Source organism: Amblyomma mixtum, chromosome 10 (assembly GCF_055824585.1).
Source record: "Amblyomma mixtum isolate Tamu chromosome 10, ASM5582458v1, whole genome shotgun sequence".
Lineage (NCBI taxonomy): Eukaryota > Metazoa > Arthropoda > Arachnida > Ixodida > Ixodidae > Amblyomma > Amblyomma mixtum.
Window position 1 is genome coordinate 51,422,939 of NC_143021.1, and position 19,463 is coordinate 51,442,401.

The following is a 19,463-nucleotide window of genomic DNA, read 5'->3' on the forward strand; positions in this document are numbered from 1 at the left end:
CGCAGTTTTGTCTGCTTGCCCACACATTCAGCATAGCGCCTGATCAAATCGGCGCCATGGAAGGTAAGGGCAGCTTTTCGGTAGCCTTGTGAAGGCCGTAACGGATTTCCAGCGAGCATCTCCACTCCCAGACATAGGAACTATAAACTCTGGGCGAAGGTCTTATTTTCCAAGGTTAATTCTCAATGCGCCGTGTTGCTTCCAGCCAAACAGACAACCACAGTCTTCTTGGAGCTGAGCCGTCGGTTCAAACGAGTAACCACTTCTGGCAGTCGCTCAGCAGAAATTGCAAATCCTTGGCGGGTATTCCACAGGCAGTACTAGATCGTCCGCGAAGGTTTTACCCGGCAGTTAGCGGTCGTCATCCATGCCAGCTGAGGCGGAAACCGATGTGCGACCTTCGCAGCTCTCGCTCGATGCTCACCGACGACAGACACCCTTGGCGCAGACCTTTCTTCACTGCGATGGGGCCGATCGAGGACCCGAAGTGCGCGACGACCGTGTTTTCCTCACAGAGACGTACAATGTCGACCAGCAGATGCTCCGGAGGCCCCAGGTCCGAGTCCGACAGGGAGGTAAAAATATGTGCAAAAGCACGGCATGGGGTACGCTGTCGTACGCTTGCTCGGCATCGAGTATCTCCGTGTGGGCGAACTAAGTCCCTCTGAGCCGACGGTCTGGACGAATTTCAATTCATTTTATACAGTTCATGGGTGCGAACTCCGCCGCAAGCCATGGCCGCCGCCTCGCCTTAACTCATGCGCTTTAAAGACATTTCGACCAAATTTTAAAACAAAACCTAACAGTTGTACTATTATAGGTGATTATTTAAGCTGTAATTGAATATTACAAAAGGTTTATGTTGATTTTACGCGCCCTTTTGTTTAATTATGTTGTCACGTGGGTATCTGCGTGTCACGAGCGATATAGCCCCCTACGTCGCTGTTGACACGCGCGTGTCAGAATCCCTTGGCTTTTTTTAATGATAACTCAAGAGGCAGTGCCCTACTTTTTGAAGCTAGGTCAGGGTGTCTTGGAACGCGCAGCTACAAAAGAAATTTAACGAAGAAGATGACACTTGTGCAGTGTTTGGTAGATCTGTGGAAGCAATTGAACACCTCATAATTAAAAATGATGGTATCCATCCGGATGTCGATGCAAGCACAGTCACTCTTCCTGAGGCCCTAGGGTTTAAAGATAACAATGGTCATGTAAATAAATCTGCAGTGGAAGTTAGCAAAAAGCGATTGGAGGATTGGTGGCTGAAAAGCAGAGATGTGGCATAATGTTAGAATTGTAGGAAACTGTAGGTAAAGATGATAGCGATTCTGAATGAGAATTGCCAACACAGTAAACAAAAAATAATAAAGAAAGAAAAGCTGCGCATGGTGGCAATTGCCACCGCCCCGTTTCAAAGGGGGCGCTCCCATCCATCCATCCATCCGGTTGGAGCGCAGCTGAAGCGGTTGCTGGGCAACGGTAACTCAAGGTAGTTTGGTAGCCGCACCGCCACTAGCATACGTACGCGACGCGCCGAGCTGGGCTCCAGTGGTGTTTTCGCAACAAAAAGTGATCGCGAAAACCAGGTCAAAGGATGTCGAAATGGAAGAAAAGGAACAACTAAATAGTGCTCCTCCAACCGATACAGCCGCCGCGGTGGCACAGTGGTTATGGTGCTCGCCTGCTGACCCGAAAGACGCAGGTTCGATCCCGGCCGCGGCGTTTGAATTTCTTTGGAGGAGAAATTCTAGCGGCCCGTGTACTGTGCGCTGTCAGTGCGCGTTAAAGAACCCCAGGTGGTCGAAATTTCCGGATGCCTCCACTACGGCGTCTCTCATAGCCTTAACCGCTTGGGTACGTTTAACCCCATAAACAAAACCATGAAACCAATACAAATACTATGTTCCGAATATTAAATGAATGAAAACTGGAAACATATGTTAGGATATGCAATAAAAAAAAAGATCTCCTGGTCAAAGAGCATATCGTCAAAGGGACAAGTCCTTGTGGGAAAAATCGCCCACTTTTGCTTCTAAACTGGTTTTGCATGAGTCAATCATGTTCCCGCCGTCTTTCTTCTCCCGATTAGAGACGCCTTGGTAAGAAGAGGGTATGAGTAGTATCCGCATGGCCCTCCCGGTCAGAAGACACATGATTTGCTCGTCACACCAGAGACACGTGCGCCGGTGACGTATGCAGGGTGAGGTGTATTGAAAGTGGGCGTTTTCTTCTTTTGGTTTCTACTTCAGCAGGTATGGAAAGGCGCAGCACAAAGATGCGGCTCTAGATGCACGTGAGAAAGGAAGGAACGGGTGTTGGGCATTCTTGGACACAATTATTATGTGGTGCGCGGCGACTGGTTGCGGGAGGGAGGCGCTCTTGAAGGGGCGTGGCGACGCCTTGTGCTGTTGTGAGCCATACCATTCACTCACTTGTTCTCTATTTCGTTTCTACGAGCTCCGCGGAGCATGAGGCAAGTCTCGGAATGCCGTCCAATGTTTATTTTCTGGGTTAGCTAAGAAGTGGATTGCAACAGTGTAAAACTTCGACTGAAATTTTGGTCATGTTCTCGGGTACCTTTGGGGTCGGTGCAATCTAGATGACCGGTAGCTCCATGCGCTCCCTAAAGAAGCTCCAAGCGTAATTCTTACCCTGCTTCTATTTTTCAGCTTTTTGTTACACCAGTGCAAGTCGTCAGGCACTTCCCTAATGGATTTCGTCCATTAGGTCTTCATCTCTTTCTATTTGGGGCAACGAGGAATATTTATCTGATGAAAAAGATGCCCACAAATCAAGCTAGAAAAATGCATAGCCGAGTGCCCCACTGGAGAGACATTTAATGGATAACAATCCTCGCGTCCTGAAGAGCAAACCATGTGTCCTTACTCTTCTCCGCAAATGAGGGGTATACCAAAAAAAACACGAAATATAAACGCAGATAAAAAATTATGGGGGCATCTGAGCAATTCTTATGATTAGTACCTGCCAGGGCATTGCTTTTTGCTGAGTTGTTTTTGGTGGCTTGGGCGCTGAATGTTCTGTCGTTGCAGCAGCTCGCTTAGCACGTTTCGCTGCTTTAGGTTCGCCACGTATTTCATCGGCAGTGAACTCCCGCCTTCGGCCACGCTTTCCTGCCTTGCCTGTCGATGTAGATGCGAGCGATTGAACTTGGACGACGAAAGCTCCGTAGCACCGCAACCTCAGTCACCGAAAGCTGAACGCCAAATGTCGGCGGGGCCGGGACTTCTCTTTTGTGTAATATCTAGCCACGTTTGCACGAATACGACAGTGGGGCATCGTATTTCCTAGCGTATCTCGCCGAGGCGACCCGCCATCAGGTCAGGCGGTAGAGATATTAGTTTGGGCTTAAAAAAAGAAATAAGAAAAAAGTGCCCTGCCCGCACCGTCATACGGCACAGTGGCATATCGCCCAGTGCCTGAGCCTGTTCTTTGTTATACAGGTGAGGGATATTGTATAACAACGCGAGGCATGCAGTGGGGCGCCGAATTCCTTTTCCGTTCATCACGGAAGTCGTCTTTCCCTTCTCGGAATGGGAGAGTCGCATTGATGATGATGACGTCACTCGCGTGCGCCGTCTCTGCCACGCGTGCCTTCCAGTCTAGGTAGTTCTGGCCTGCCATGGCTTACTGGCTACGTCGGGGTTTCCGCATAACGAGCCTTGTCACACAGGAGGGTTTCGTGACACTTTCACGAAGGGCACTTCTCTTGAACGAATGACACTTTTGGTGCGCGAGCCGCCACGGCGGCTCAGTGGTTATGGTGTTCGGCTACTGACCCGAAAGACGCGGGTTCGATCCCGGTCGCGGCGGTTGAATTTCTTTGGAGGAGAAATTTAGAGCCCGTGTACTGTGCGATGTGAATGCACGTTAAAAAACCCCAGGTGGTCGAAATTTCCGGAGCCCTCCACTACGGCGTCTCTCATAGCCTTAGTCGCGTTGGGACGTTAAACCCCATAAAACCAAACCAAGCTTTTGCTGCGCGCAGTCACACGGCAAAAAGGAGTGTTATTTGGCAATGATGGCAGTGGCGAGAGATGTTGCAGTAGCTTCGAGAAGTTTTTTTTTTGTGTTATTACCTATAAAATACAATTTTTTCGCAAGTGTAGTTACTCCGAGTCAATTTTCAGATTTATTTCCACATCTGACTACATGTTCACGACGAAAAGCGTCACGATCCGTTACAAGTAATACCCCTGCTACACCGGGGTTTGGAATGATTTCTAACTGAATGTCAATCGACTCGACTGCCGCATTGTGCTGCTAGACAAATTTTTTTACAGCATTCGGCTGAGATACATTATAGTCCAGGGAGCTGCGCGAATTCATTCGAGATATTGGGATGCCTCCAAAGCTCGAACACAGCCCGCACTACCCGCACTGACCTACAGCCGTCGCCATCGCTTCGCCCCCCCCCCCCCTCGGCCCTCCCGCCACAGCAACACCGGAGTGCTCTGGTTTTGTGGATGTTGATTTTAATAATAACAACGCCTCTATTCGTGTATCACACGGTACAGAACCGTGGAGGCCGACTGTAAAAGTTGTCATAAATGACAGCTTGACAAAGGCGCATGCCCCAAGCACTAGACAGCGGTACAGTGGTATTGCGTATTAAAAACAGAAAACACAGTACACAATACGCCCTGATCAATGAAATTCCACTCTTGCAGAGTGAATAGAGCACATGGAATTAGCTTGTTATCAGGCAGAAAGAAAAGACAAAACAAATTCACTGAACGCAAAAAAGTTGCAAAACTGCATACACAATTGTAGTAGAGTTAGGCTGGAGAGAACAATCGTAATTACCATCCACTCGCCCTATGGAAAGGAGGTTATATTAAAACTCCCTATGGAAACAACTTGAGTGCATATACAATTACAACGGCTAAGCCAAGCAAGGTCACAAGGAGAAAGGATTTAACGGAAAGAGATGTAGGTTGAGAACAAAAAAAAAGCCTACAAAACAGGCCTCAAATGAAGTAGTCCAATGCGGCTCGTCACTGACGAAGCCAAAGACAATCATTCGGAAATGCAATATTTTCATGTGTGTTGTTCGCTTTTTTGCTTCTCTTTAGCAAATAGTTTGTGCACACGCTAAATGAGTGCTTGAAGACCATAGTACATGACTGAACATTAACTGTATAAGCGCGAAATTTCCCCGGAAATGCACAGGTGAGGACGACTGGACTCCTTTGCTCTTGTTTACGTCGCTGTGTACACACTGCTAGTGCTCGGTTGCATGACATAATACACGAGCTGCGCACCACTTATCTTAATTGTTCACTTCTGTTAATGGTTCTAACTCTACAATGGCCCATGTCACATCTGGTGTGCCTCAGGGGAGTGTGCTTGGTCCCCTGCTCTTTCTAATATTTATTAATGACTTGCCAAATTGCATTTCTTCACAAATTAGACTGTTTGCTGACGCCTGTGTTGTGTATCGAACCATTACAAATGACTGTGACCGACAATCCTCACAAATTGACCTCGATTCTATTAACACTTGGTGTCAGTTGTGGCTTATCACCCTAAATCCCTCTAAGACAAAGCTCGTCTCCTTTACTAGAAATTCGTATCGCATACCAACCGCATACTCTCTTAATGACATAACAGTTGACCAAATATTTAGGGGAATCCCCCAAGGTGGAGTAGATTTCTAATAAGGGAGTAATTACTCATTGAGCGCAGCCATACGGCCTTTGTGGCCGTATGGCTGCGCTCGGGTGGACGTCAATGAGTAATTACTCCCTTATTTGACATAACAGTTGAGACAACTTCCACTTACAAGTATCTAGGAGTTCACCTTCAATCAGACTTAACCTGGAACTATCATATTAACTTGATTCTAGCAGCTGCTAACCGTTCTCTTGGCCTTTTAAAACGTAACCTTCGACTTGCTCCGGCGCATGTGCGTAAACTTGCTTATATTACATTAATTCGACCTAAAATTGAGTACGCTTCCGCCATATGGGACCCAGATCAAGCCTACATCAAAGATAACATAGAATCCAACAAAACCGTGCTGCTCGTTTCATTTATTCTGACTACTCACGTTTTACTAGCGTCACGGCTTTAAAAGCTCGTGCTGGACTTGACAGCCTTTCCCATCGTCGTAAACTGGCTCGCTTAACTCTTTTTCACAAAATTTACCATCATCCGTTGCTTCACGACGATTTCTTTCACTTACCCTCAGCAGTGTTTCCACGCCGTGACCATCCTTTCAAAATCAAACGCATCACATATCGCACTTCAAGTTACGCTAAATCATTCATACACAAAACCATTATTGATTGGAACCGGCTGCCGTACACAATCGCAACTGAAACGAATGCGACATCATTTCATGAACTTTTAAAAAATCAAAGCCATGTGTAGTTTTCTACTAGTTCTGTTCTGCTCACCGCAATGTGTTCGAGTTTTGCTTTTCGTTCTGTTTATTCCGTTGTTTTTATCTTTGTGTTTTCTTTTCTTGTTTATTTTTTATTTTGTTTATTTTGTGTCTTGTTGTTCCGCCACATTTCGATTCTTGTAAGGGAGTAATTACTCATTGGCATCCACCCGAGCGCAGCCATACGGCTACAAAGGAAAGCTATAACCGTAGCCGTTTGTAGCCGTATGGCTGCGCTCGGGTGGATGCCAATGAGTAATTACTCCCTTATTAAGGCGGAAGCCTTTAATGCCTCATCGTTGTAAGCAGCAGTTGTCGACAGAAAATGTCACGCTTTTCAATTGGTGGAAACGGTCGTGACGTCACAGTGCGCGAATTTCAAACGAGGCCAATTGTACTTTGGCTAGTAACCATGCAACCAATTGAAGGGATCGTATAGTGATGCTCCAATTAAGTGGGACTGAGCTTAGTTAATTGCGTAATTATCCAATTAGCCTAATTAGCTTTACTAGTCAGGCCATATAAATAAATAAAACCGATTAAGAAATTGGTCGAGCTCAGGAATCGAACCCCGGTCTTCGGCGTGAGAGACAAGCATGCTATCCACTCCGCCATTCCAGCTCGATGGTTTGGAGTGAAGAAAGGCGCGTCTAGTGAATACGGTGTCTTCACTCACTCTCATCCTCCTCCATTCCCTTCCCGCGAGGTTTAGGTATTCACCGACAAATGAGAGACAGATACATTTCCTTTCCTCAAAAACCAATTTACTGACGAGCGAGGCGTAGAACCGAATGGGCGATGGCTTTCCATGGACTCCTTGGCAGCGTTGCAAGACGCTGTCGCGTTCCACTCTTAGGGGGCATTCTGGACAAGTGTTCCTTTCTATACTCAACCACCGCCGGGTCGTACTCGTGTTCTATGATGTCGCGCGGCGTCCAGGAATCGTGATACACCACCATCTGCGCTTCTCCTCTGAATCTGCTCACTGCAATTTCGATGTCGGGGGGATCCACGGTTGACGGGATCAAGCTAGTACTGTACGGGTAGGGACGGCCCCAAATCTTGCACGCGTGTTTCTTCATGTCGTCCGGGTAGACCAGATCCACGTACAACCTCACCGGGTTGGACCTCGATTGAAGAAACGTCGTGTACACGGACAGTACCACGTTTCGCAGCATGCCGGCGCTTCCCCTGACAAAGTATAGATTCGTTTCCGCAAGAAGACGCGCCATTTGCTTGAGATGGTAAGAGCACTGCTTGGGCACCATACACTTCGGGAAGTTGTTGAGTGGAGAAATTGCCTCGGCAAATCCCTGACGTTGGTAGCGCCACCAGTCGTTATAGCGACAGCGAAAGGTTAGCTTCTCCACAACGTCTGAGTCTAAGGGAGGAATAGCGGGAATGCCGCACTTCCTAGCGACCGCCGCGCACGCCCTACCATACGCAGGGCTGTCATCGCGCAGCTTGTGCAACGCAGCAAACATGCTGCCACCGCCTCCGTCGTCGGCTGCAGCGGCAGAACTAAGTGAGGCGCAGACTGCTCGTCGACCTATATATATATATGTATATGCACCTCAGTGTGGCGCTCCGAGCAGCGGCAGCGTCGTCGCCGACGTCAGCGCTCGCTCAGGATGCAAGACCATAACCGGCGGTGCGATAAATGGAAGGAAGTCGTGTGACACATATACAATCATCTTTATTGATTCATCTTTCTTTCTTTCTTTCTTTCTTACCCACTGTTGGACTTGTACGAACGATAAAAGTCTTCACTGATGAGTCCGGTGCGGTTGTAGTTGCAATTTCGCACACAATCCTTACACACACACTTGTTCTTCACTTTTGAGGAGATGTATTTGCCCGGTCTATATGCGGTGCGCACACCTTCTTCAGTCCACTTGGAACCGATCACGTAGTCCCTGAATGCCGCGTGTGGGTCTTCCACCGAAGTCATAAAGTCTCGTAGGCACTGTACCGAAACCGATGCTGCCAGCGCATTGTCGTCGATCATGCCGCCCAGCAGCATGCGCGTGAGGACACTTTCGTTGTGTGCCCCGTTCAGGACGTCTTCGTTCAGTCTTTGGCCCACGAAATGGTTGGGAAACACTTCCGACGAGTACGGCTGCTCATTTACATTCTTAAACATCCGCAGTCGCTTGACGGACGTCTTCTTTGAGAACTTGGCCACGCACGTACTGCACTTTGTGTCGTTGCCGATCTCCGCCAGCATGTTGACAAGTACGGCGCCAGCGTCCATGCTGTCTCTAATGATTGCCCAAACGTGAGGCAGAGCCGCGCACACACTGCCTAGCTTGATGCTGCCGTCGTCTTTCGAGCAGTTTTCGCAGTCGCAGGGTCTGTTCAATCTGTACTACAGCGCTTCTATGCTCTCGGCAAACGCGTCGTAGCAAACATTGCTCACAGCCAGATCTATTTCATCCCTGGCATGACCGTCGGTCAGAATCCAAGACTTGCACGTGCGCCGAATGACCAGCGGTAGGTACGGATGATCCTTGTACGCCATCAAAGCAAGCGGGCCCCACTCGTACAAATCTCTGCCGTGCGACAAGACGTACGCAGCCGCTCTGTTCAGTTCCGTCGCGTTTCTGCGGACGGCGTTCATGATGGTGTCGTATGCGGGCGCGACTCCCGTGCTGCTAGTCATTGTGCAGAGCTCCACCAGTCTGTGGTTGCGTCGCACAAACTCCGCCATGCAGAGAGAGTTGTAGAACTCGTCCGTGGCGAACCGATCGGTCCAGAGCGTGAGGGAGCATAGTTGCTGCCGCGAAAGGTCCGCCACCCACTCGGCGAGCGCTCCGACCGTAAGAATGCTGCACACTCCAAACAGCCGCAGTTCCGTCAGGCGCGACGTTACATGACTCGAGAACAGCGAGCTCATTATAGAGTACTCTTCTCCCCTGCACAACCTCAAGCCGTTACACGCGACTTTGCGCATGTTGTCGGCGACGTACGGACGCCAATTGCACGCCAGTCCCCACGTATTGGAATGCACGTCGTAAGTTCCGAGGCATAGAGTGTCCACCTTTAGGGTTGGGTTGTTCAGAATTATGCTGATGGTGTAGCACAAGTTGTTGCCGCGGTTGCAGTCTGGAATCATGGGTGGCAGTATCAGGGACAATTTTCCAATGTACTCCATGTTCAGCACGCTCGGATCCATCAGTCCCGTTACTTGGACTTTGCACTCGGTGACTCGATCCACGTTGCGGTAAGCGTAGTCATCCGCTTCACACTCGAACGCTTCTGGTAGCCCAACAAACAGCTCTTTCATCTCATAATACTCTTCGCTGTCGCGCAACTTCCGCACGTAAGCAGTGATAGAATTGCGCACGCTCAGAGACTTTGTCTTTATCCGCAGCAGAGAACTGTACTGATGCTGCTGCAGCAACATCTTCCTCTTATTTTTCACAGCGTTCCTTTTCATGGAGGCCTGGTGCAAGCGGGTCTCTCCGACCGCAATGACAAACTCTCGGTGGTCGACTCTCGCGTCTGCAACGTCTATAATTCCAGTCTCGAGCACTTCCAAAGAGTCCCGAAAGTGTCTAATGATCCGCGTCCACTGCTTACTGCAGACAGTGATGATGCTGAGACTCAGCGAACGAGTCGGAACTAAGGCGAACCTGCGCAGCGGGACAGTCACGTTCTCGCACACGAAATTCACGTCGATCTCGCGGATCGCGCGTACTCCGACGATGCGCAAAATCTCCAAGTGCTTCATGTTCTTGACGTTCATGCACTCGAACATATGGGACGCTGAGACGTGAACGGTGTATAATTCCACCACGTTGGAGCCGTACCTGTCGTCAACCAACTCCAATTGCTTCAGCTTCTCGTGACACAACGCCGCCGCACTCATGAACATCCTGATAGCTTCCATGTCTTGAGGTTCCACCATGATCAGAGATGTGAGGTTCGGGTGAAACACGAGTTGGTCTGGGTTACAGAGCAGACTTTGGTGCATGGCCCGCTGATTAATGAAGTCGGACGAGTGCTCGTTGCTGAAACATTGCACGAAGCATCTCTTCATGTACTCTTCGGGCCATTCGTCCTCGTCGTCTTCTTCGCGCCGACACACGGTCGCAGTTCCCGCAACGTTCAGTACTCGCTGCGTCCAGTGCATGGTGAGGCCGGATGCCGCGATAGAGCTCTCTCTCGACACGCACCCATTGGCGAATGGAGCGGCGCAAGACGCGTCGGGCCCTTTCACTTGCATGGCTCCTCTGATTTTCACGTCCAGTATGTTGATGGTGCTGCCCATGCTGGCCATGCACGCCTCGGCCAGCGCCGTGTCGGCAGCCTCGACGACTTGCACGCGAGTGCACATGCGCAGCGCTCACAGAAGCACGATAGAGAAGACGTCGTCGTTGGCGGGATACTCTCCGTCGGAGCTCGCAACCAGTACTTCCAGTTTCCTCACGTGGTGGCCGTGCAAGTGCATAAACACGTATAACGCGCACAGCCCCAAGAGCTTGCGGGCATCTTGGCACGCAAACGTGTCTGCATCGGAGATGCCAGTTATGCGGAGACTCACTCCTCCCGTACCGGCGCCGTGCCACTGTTTCCTGGCAGTTGCTTCGTCCACGTACGCGGCACTTGCGTCGTTCAATTCAACCGATGGCTGAGGCGTGCCGGGATCAAACGCCTTCTCTCGAGCTCGGCGCCTGATCTGCAAGAAGTCTACGTGACTCTTGTCGTCGTCGGCGGCGGCATCTGGCTGCGCTTCGGCGGCTGCTTCATTTTGTGGCTGCTCGCCTTCGCCATCATCGCTGTCTTCTTCGCTGCTGCTGCTACTACTGCTGCTGCTGTCGCTACTACTGCAACTGCTAACAGTATTAACAGTGCTATTACTGCCGGTGCGGACTAATCTGCTGTTGCTGGCTGGATTTGATGAGTGATCATCGTCAAATCTGGATATACGTTGCATACGTTTCACGGCAATGGGATCGTCGTCTTCGCGGTCGGGATCCGAACTGATGTTGCCCATGTCGTCTTCATCACCATTCTCAACTCTTTCCTTGTATTCCCTGTATCTGTTTAGACGTTTGATGCCAGTCATATTTCTCAGGTTGTTCCAATACATGACCATGTGAACCGGCAGCCTCGTGGCATCCGTTAGCTTGAACTTGCGATGCACGAAAGGGAAGAATTGATGGTGTCTCTGTTCGGAATGCCTATTTCTTTCCGCTTTCTCTTCCTCGTAAGTGCCCACGATTTCAAAGTAGTACTGAATCGAGGCTCCACACAGCTTGAAGAGACTGTTCCAAGCACTCATGACGGCGTCGCAATCGGGAGTCGCACTCCACGCGCAGTCGGGGGGCAAGGCGTCCGACACCAATCGATACACTTCGAGTACGTGCGTCGCACACTGACGAAGCACGATGTCTATCAGAGACAGTCGTTCTGTAGTCTTCTTCATCTTCTTCTTACTCGGAGGATCTTGTCTATTTTCGCCATCGACGATAGTATCGCTGCTATTACCACTGCTGCTACTGCTGCTGCTACTGCTGCTGCTACTGGTGCTACTACTGTCGCTACTATTACTATCGACGCTGCTCCTGCGCCGTTTCCTACCGGATCCACTCTTATGTTGCACGGTGACTTCTTGCACGGCAATGTGTACGGCACGGCTGCTGATCCATTCCGAGTCCATGTTGTGAACGGGTCTCTTCTCCAGCACAACGTCCATGAACTCCTTGCTTTGGACGACTGACAAATCCGCGTCGCACCTGGGTATAGACGTGGCCGGCAGCAGCAACGTGGTGTCTTTGGAGATGCGCGTCGCGTTGATCCGGGACAGCAGCAGAGTCAGGCCGACGGCCATGCGTCGGAGGAACGGCAATCCACCGGGTGGGACGAACGGCGCGAAGGTGTAGTGCTGAGCCAACTCCATTAAAGTCATGCCGATGTAGTGGTTCGGCATTGGATGGTGATGGACGCGACTATAAACATTCTGAAAGTTACTAACTTCAGTTTGCAAATGTCCGGCTATCATCCACGGAGTCGCAGGTAATCCGCAAGTAACTTGCGTGGTGTTATATTTAACTTTAGTAGTGGCATCTCTAATTTTACAGTCGTAAACTACACCGCGCCTAGGCCAGCCGCCCCAAACAGACATCTTCACTCACTACTCTCAAGTGTGTGTGCTGCATTCACTCAAGTGCGCTGCTGTATATATACACTAGTGCCGCTGCTGCCGCTGCCTCCGCGCGCGAGCAGTCAAAGCTCAAGGTCACCCATCCGTCTTATCGCTCGTTCGCTCGCTCGCTCACGCGTAGTTCCTTGCCAAGAGAAACACAATGGAAGCCCCGGAGGCTGTTGACGGCTCCGTGAAATGGTGCGAGAGTCCCCTATCGTACGGGTACATGTTTACGTCCTTCAAGATAGCAGGTCGCTCTGCATGGAGATTGCGACAACCATCGTCGTTGTCGTTAGACGCGTCGCGAACGCAAGAGAAGGACTTGATTGATGCGATTACAGCCATGAGCGGATATTGGTGCGAGCAAATTGTCTCGCACTATATCGTTTCAGAGCGATCGCCCAACAAGAGTACGCTCGTTGAGCTCACCGAAAACATTCGCCAAATGTATTTGGACTTTGTGGATGCGTGGTTTCCGAAAGACAGTGTCGTCGGAGCGAAAGCCGAAGTTACACGAGTGTTAAGAAGCTTTGCAGAGCGAACAGACGGATTCCTGCCGCCGCCAGCATCCACGTTTGTGCCGAACGAAATCATGATGCATCCCGGAGTAAAGATCGCATACAACGACCTCATCACGCAAGAAGCGGTGCGTCTCACAAACACTAGCGCATCCATCGCCCTGGGACCGGTCTTGTGGGAGATTGTGCGCCTCATCTACTTGCTCCGAGCCAACGCCGGACAGTGGCGCGGCGAGGCAGACGAACTGTCGCTCATTTACTGGGTCGGTCGGCTGTTTACGGTGTGCGTGTGTGGCCTGCACGCCAGGAACTACGTGATCCGATACATGACTCCCCTTCTGAAGAGAGCGGAATTAGAAGCCATTGAGAATTCCCACCCGAAGCCGATGCGCCCTCGCGACTTTACCGAGCGCATCGTTAACGGCGCATTTCTGTCTTCATCATCATCATCATCTTCTTCTTCTTCTCCTCAATACATTCACATGAGCATGATTAACGCGTTACACGAATCCATTAGACAGAACGCTCGGTCGTTGGACGGGCAGGCGCGACACGACACGTTCGGACTCGCTGCTCGCACGCAGCAATTCTCGGACGCATATTACGCGACTCTTTGCCTTCATTCGGTTCCCATTCTGTCTGCAGCTGACTTGGAGGACGTGCTGTTTTCTGCCTGCATAGCACCGAACGACGGTGACAAACAGCGGCTGCGTACGGTTCGCAGTGCGTACGACATAATCAGAACAATTTCGGCATCGTGGAAGAAGACAAAGTCTTACGTGGATATGAATGAGGACAATAATTTCGACCCCACAGTTCACCCATCCCCTTACATTACCGTAGCACACGAGGCGACCCAGGTGATCGAGAAGTCAGTGTTCGAGTATCACCAAGTGAAACGCGCGCACGTCGCCCGCTCGATAGTCAACCTCCACGAACAGACTAGGTACATGTTGAACACACAGACGACTTGTACTACTAATGTTTCCGCAACTACCGCAACGTTGTCTCAACAGGAAGGTGTTCCCAACGACTGGTGGGCATGTTTCCTTCTGTTCTGGTCGATATACAGCAGCAGACTCAGTCCGGAGTTCTGCAAGACGTATATTGGTAAGACCAGCATCATCGCTCTATCCATGTCCAACTTGCAACGAGCTGCCATGCCGTCCAGCGACGGCAACAGTAACGCTCACTACTCTCATGTCAATCCCACCAGCGGCAAGCGCGCGCCAGTCGGGATGCTTGCGATTAAAGACTTCCTGACTTACGCCGCGAACGCGCCGTCGTTGCGCCGACACAGATGTGCTGAGGTAGCGTTCGTGACTGCCATAGTGCAATCGTACACCAGCGATCCCTCGATGGACACCATGTTAGTCGTGCTCAAGGCGTGGCTCTATGCTGAAACTGGCATGACTATGTGCGACCTCATCCACGACCGCGTAAACGTGTTTGGGATTTACAATAAACGGTAATTAACGTTGTAGCGCACATATGCGCGGCGTCACATCTCTCCCAAGTGCTTCTGTAACTGCACATTGTTGTTGTTGTCTAGTAGTATGGTAAATGTCAATAATGTACAGAATGAATCGGGAGAACAGATGGCGGATTGGGTGCATATGACGCCAATATGGACCGCGTTGCGCGTGTATGCATTCTTCAATACGTTAGGAGAAGACAACGTTCCTTACTTCAAATTGCAACGGGACGGAGGTGGTCGGATCGCTGGATTCGAACGGTTCGAACGAGCGACGGGGGTGATCGGAACGTGGCTATTCCCGGAGTTCGACGGCGAATGTGAAGGCGCTCATCTCGCGTTTGTGCAATGGCTAACTCGAGCGGTGCAAGAATTTATGAGGACTCACTTTCTGATCGCGGAAGACAATAATAATGGGGAGCGCTATCTGTATTACGCGCACAGACCTACGGCTGTGCCCGCACTCGGAGGCGCGGCGCACACGTTTGTGCTGCCCAGTTTGGCTGCGAGCATTGCCGCGCTCGCGCGAAATATTGAAGGAGACGAGTACACCATAGAATTGCTAGCAAATTCAACTTTCTCCACGCTGTCCCACGCTTCGCCTACCGTGCCACCAATCGTCGACGACGTGCAAGCGACGTGGGTGCCCGGCGAGGGACTCAAAGTCATCGTGTACGAGCCCAACGAAACGAGCCGCACTGTAGCCGAAGTAATGTTCGACAACTCCGCCATTTCGTTCATGTCGCTCAATATTCTCGAAACGTTACTGTCTCTAGAGCACGCGGAGAGCATGCGCTACGCACTGTTTGTCAGCGCTGGCAAAAATTCCAAGATGCTTTCGGCAGCGAGTGCCAAAGAGCTGGCGGTCGTAGACGTCGTGCCGCGCATGCTGGTGCTTCGCGAATGGAAGGATCCGCTCGACGCGTTGCGCGAGGTATTGCGCGTGGCTCCGATAGTGTATTCTACGTATGCAGACGCCTCCTCGTACGCAGACAAGGCTCCGTCTGCCTCAGAAATGTTCGAGTGGCTCAGCGACAAGCCGCGGCGCGAGCAGGACGTCTCAAACGACGGCGGAATATACGTCGCCATGGCAAACAGAATGCTCACCGTGTTGGAAAACATGGCCACAGACTTTCTGTACACTTGTTCAATGCTCAATGATTTCGATATAACGCACGTAACTACGCCCAGATTCTCGTTCCAGAACTGCGACGCGCCACCCATGCATTCGTGGTACTACAATCTGCGCACGAAGCACACGCTCAAATTACGCAGCCGTCGTCATAATGCACAGTCAGAGGACGAACTGCCGCCGACGAGCTACCACTTCTTTCCGAGCGGCCGTCTAACCGCGTCCGACGCTCTAGTCAGGAAGGTATCGATGGCCCTATTCAATGCAGCGGCCGCAGACACTAAACATGAGGACGCTAAAAATTAAGGTTGTGAAAAAAAGAAAGAAGTTGTTAAGTACTGTGCAAAATGGCGTCGATAGACAACAACTACCACAAGTACAGGTTCCCTTCCAACGTTCAAATGGTCGCGGACGTGCTCCGCATGACCGTACTGAACACGCACATTCCCGTAAACTGCTCTCCCGTCGTGGAATCGCCGAAAGGGACTGGAGGCGGGCCGGTTCGAAGGTTCTCGCCCGACACCGCACACCCCGTGCAATTCACGCAGTACCTTAACAAGGCGTTGCGCGCGGCGAGATCCAGTCCCAATCAGCGGCACTCTGCATACTTAGCGACTTTCAATACCGGCGTGTCCCCTTTGGTCTCGTATCAACTAGTAAACTCTCACGAGATACCCGCAGAATTTGCTCCCAACAATGTTATATACAATCCCATAACAGGCGAGCTGCGTTTCATCAATCGCGGCCTCACGGATCGCGAAAAGCGCACCATCGCTCAAAATAAGCGCGCTCGTCTGGAGGCGGGAGATCTCGGCACCGCACTTCCCGACCGCGCGTACTACCAGCGCATGATAGAGAACGGAATCTGTAACGTAGACGCGTCGGGATCCCGCCTGTCTGCCGCGGTAGACTCGTGTTTCGCAGACACTACTATGGACTTGCCCGGATATTTACAGACTCATCCCCTGTTCAGAGGAGTGCCGTCCAAGTATGTCCTCCCGACTCGCGGCCGATCGATCGGCGTCAACGACTTCGAGACGTGCAGTCGCGTCAAACCTCCCGCCGGCGTTGTCATCGGTTTGGACTCGACGCTCAGTCCCATCAACATGGTCGCTCGGCAGATGGCCACCGGCAACACAGTGACCAGATACGTGTCGAACGGGGTGTACACGCGCACCTGCGAACCCGGCTCGACCGACCCCAACTGCCTGAACACGACGGCCGCGACCGCCGGTGGAACGACGCTCGCTCCCAACGTGGCCGATTCTGTCGCCGCGATCGTGCGCGCTTGCATACGCGAGAGCGAACGCATAGGCGGAGGATCGCTCGCCTCGACGGCGTTCGGCGTGTCCAAGAGCAGCACCAACGAGACCGAGTTGGCCATTCACGATATTATTCGCTCCAGCTCCACTCCTAGCGCTCTAATCGGACAGACCATGCAACATTTACGCTCGCTACCCGACACTCCAGTCAACACGCGTGCAGCGAGATACTTCATGGCAATTTTAGTCAACATTGGCCATCTGAACCCCAACGACAGCGCGGTACGCAGAATACTTTCGGCAGACGCAGACATTTCGCTCGCCGCGTCGCAACCACCGAGAGGCGGTCGCGGTTCGTGGTGAGTGAAAAAAAGAGAGAGACTCACAAGACTCGCAAGAGTGAAGATGAATAAAGGTATCTTTTCTTTATTGAAACCCTCCCAAACCTTTAATCTAGACCGTCCGTATTTGTGGCTATGCGCTCGACGTGCTCTTTCGCCTGGATCATTGCAATGCGATGAACCTTGGTCATAGTCGGAGCGGCGGTGGTCCTTCTTCTCACGAGTTCCGAAGCGATGAAGTGTTTCTTTATATACTCTACATGACCCAGCAACGCTATGGGGTCCATAAACATCGGGGACGACACGCCGTCGGCGGAGTAGTTGGCTGCGCGAGGGGGACTGGGCGTTCCGAAGGCGCGTTCGCTGCACTTGTTCAACGCCATGTTCACTAGCGCGCAAGGAGAGATCTCCTCTTTCTTCCAATTGTAACACAGGGTGAGGCACTTGGCGTCGGGTTCTATCGTGCGCTCAAACAGAGAGCGGTAGCGCAGTGGCACGTCGTACAGTTCCTGAACGCCCGGGATCGTTTCCAAGAACATCCGAGGGTCATCTATGCCGGCAATGTTCGCCAGCGCGGCAAACACATTGCTGTAAGTGATCTTCGCCAGTGTGGGAGCAGACTTGACCGGCTTGCACAGCGCCTCGCGCGCAGCCTCGCGTACATCTTCTCGCTCCTCGTCCGTGGTTGTCTTGTCGTCAAACCCGTCCATGACGTACTCACTGACACGACTGCACTCGCTATAGTCCCAGCCCTCGAACACGTTCACGTACACTACACAAATCTTGGCTCGAGGAAATGGCAGAGACGGTTCGTGTAGCGACAACAGTTGCAGTTTCTCCAACATTGCGTCCGCAAACACTGCCGACGTTTGCTTAACACCCACGGTGGCGTCTCCGACCGAGGCAAGCGCCGCCACCGCGCTGTAATCTTTCCTTTCATGGCGCTTCTTCTTTCTGGACGAAGAAGTCTTTCCGCCGTCGTGAGTGGTGAAATGTTTCTCATACGTGGGATTCAACTGCTGAGGACAACACACGTACGAATAGACACCCCCGCGAGGTCTATATCCCACGTCGGTAAAGTACTCCATCTCCGCGATTATGTCGTCCGCAGCGCTGCGGTCCGCTTTCTCTTTCTTCTTTCTGAGCGCGGCGGTAATCGGTCTAGAAGAAGAAGATTTCCCGTCATCGCCGCTGTCTATGACAACGATGTCATCTTCTTCGTCTTCTCCCTCTTCGCGTTCACTGCCGCTGTAGCTGGGAAGGATGTTTGCCGCTGCTATGACATCTTTGTAGACGATTTCGTCGTCGTGGTGACTCGCAGCTTTCTTGCGCCGCTGCTGCGTTACGGTCCGTCTAACTGTCCCTTTCTCCTTCTTATTGCTATTATTAATTTTCCGTTCTTCTTCTAAATCTTCATCGCCTTCGTATTCTTCTTCATAATATTCTTCATCTTCATAATCCTCTTCTGCTGCTCCTCCTTGCTGCGGTCTTGCTGTTACCTTCGATTTCACTTTCCGCGGTGGTTTGCGCTTGTTGGACGCAGTCGTCTCTTTATTGGAACCTTTTAAACAACGCTTCGTCGACGTCGTCTTAGCCCGTCGCTTCGACGCAATTGCCGAAGACGACTGTTGTTTAGAGGTAGCAGAAGATTGCTGCTTAGCAGCAGCCGCTGCCGCGCGTTCTTCTCTGATTCTCAGCACTTCTTCCATAGGAACTAGGAATCGCTTCATAGAGCCGGCAAGAGTTGTTGTTGCTGCTGCCGTTGTCGTTGTCTTGGGAACAGTTGCAGACATACCTCGTCGTCTGTCCGTCCGCCTGTCACAAAAAATAATGGCGTCGGCCGACGTCGAGATACACAAGCCGCCCGAGTTTCAGCCGACGCAGGAAGATGTTATTAATGCTGCGATATACGCGGAGTATCGGATGAGGGAGAAGTTCAAGACCCAGTCGCCGGTCGGGGCAGCGTTCGCCAGCAGGGGATTTGTAACGTGGAAGGAGCAGAGCGGTGATCTCAACAAGCCCGTTCCGTATCCTTGTATCTGGGACGAGACTATGCCGGACGAGAACAATCGAGTCGAGATACGTCGTAAGAAATGTCCGTACGGCAAGTACGTGTTCACCAAAGAGGGTTGTCTCGCAGTCAGTTGTCGGGCCGCAGTGGACGGGGTACCTGTAACGA

General features: G+C 51.4%; 1 protein-coding gene across 1 annotated transcript; it reads right to left on the reverse strand.

Annotated features, from left to right (window-relative positions):
• Nucleotides 1–17,391: 17,391 nt before the first annotated feature.
• LOC149325778 (uncharacterized) lies at nucleotides 17,392–19,077 on the reverse strand. Its single transcript, XM_089564380.1, has one exon. It carries the CDS (start codon nucleotides 19,075–19,077, stop codon nucleotides 17,392–17,394), a length of 1,686 nt encoding a protein of 561 aa, XP_089420506.1.
• Nucleotides 19,078–19,463: the final 386 nt, after the last annotated feature.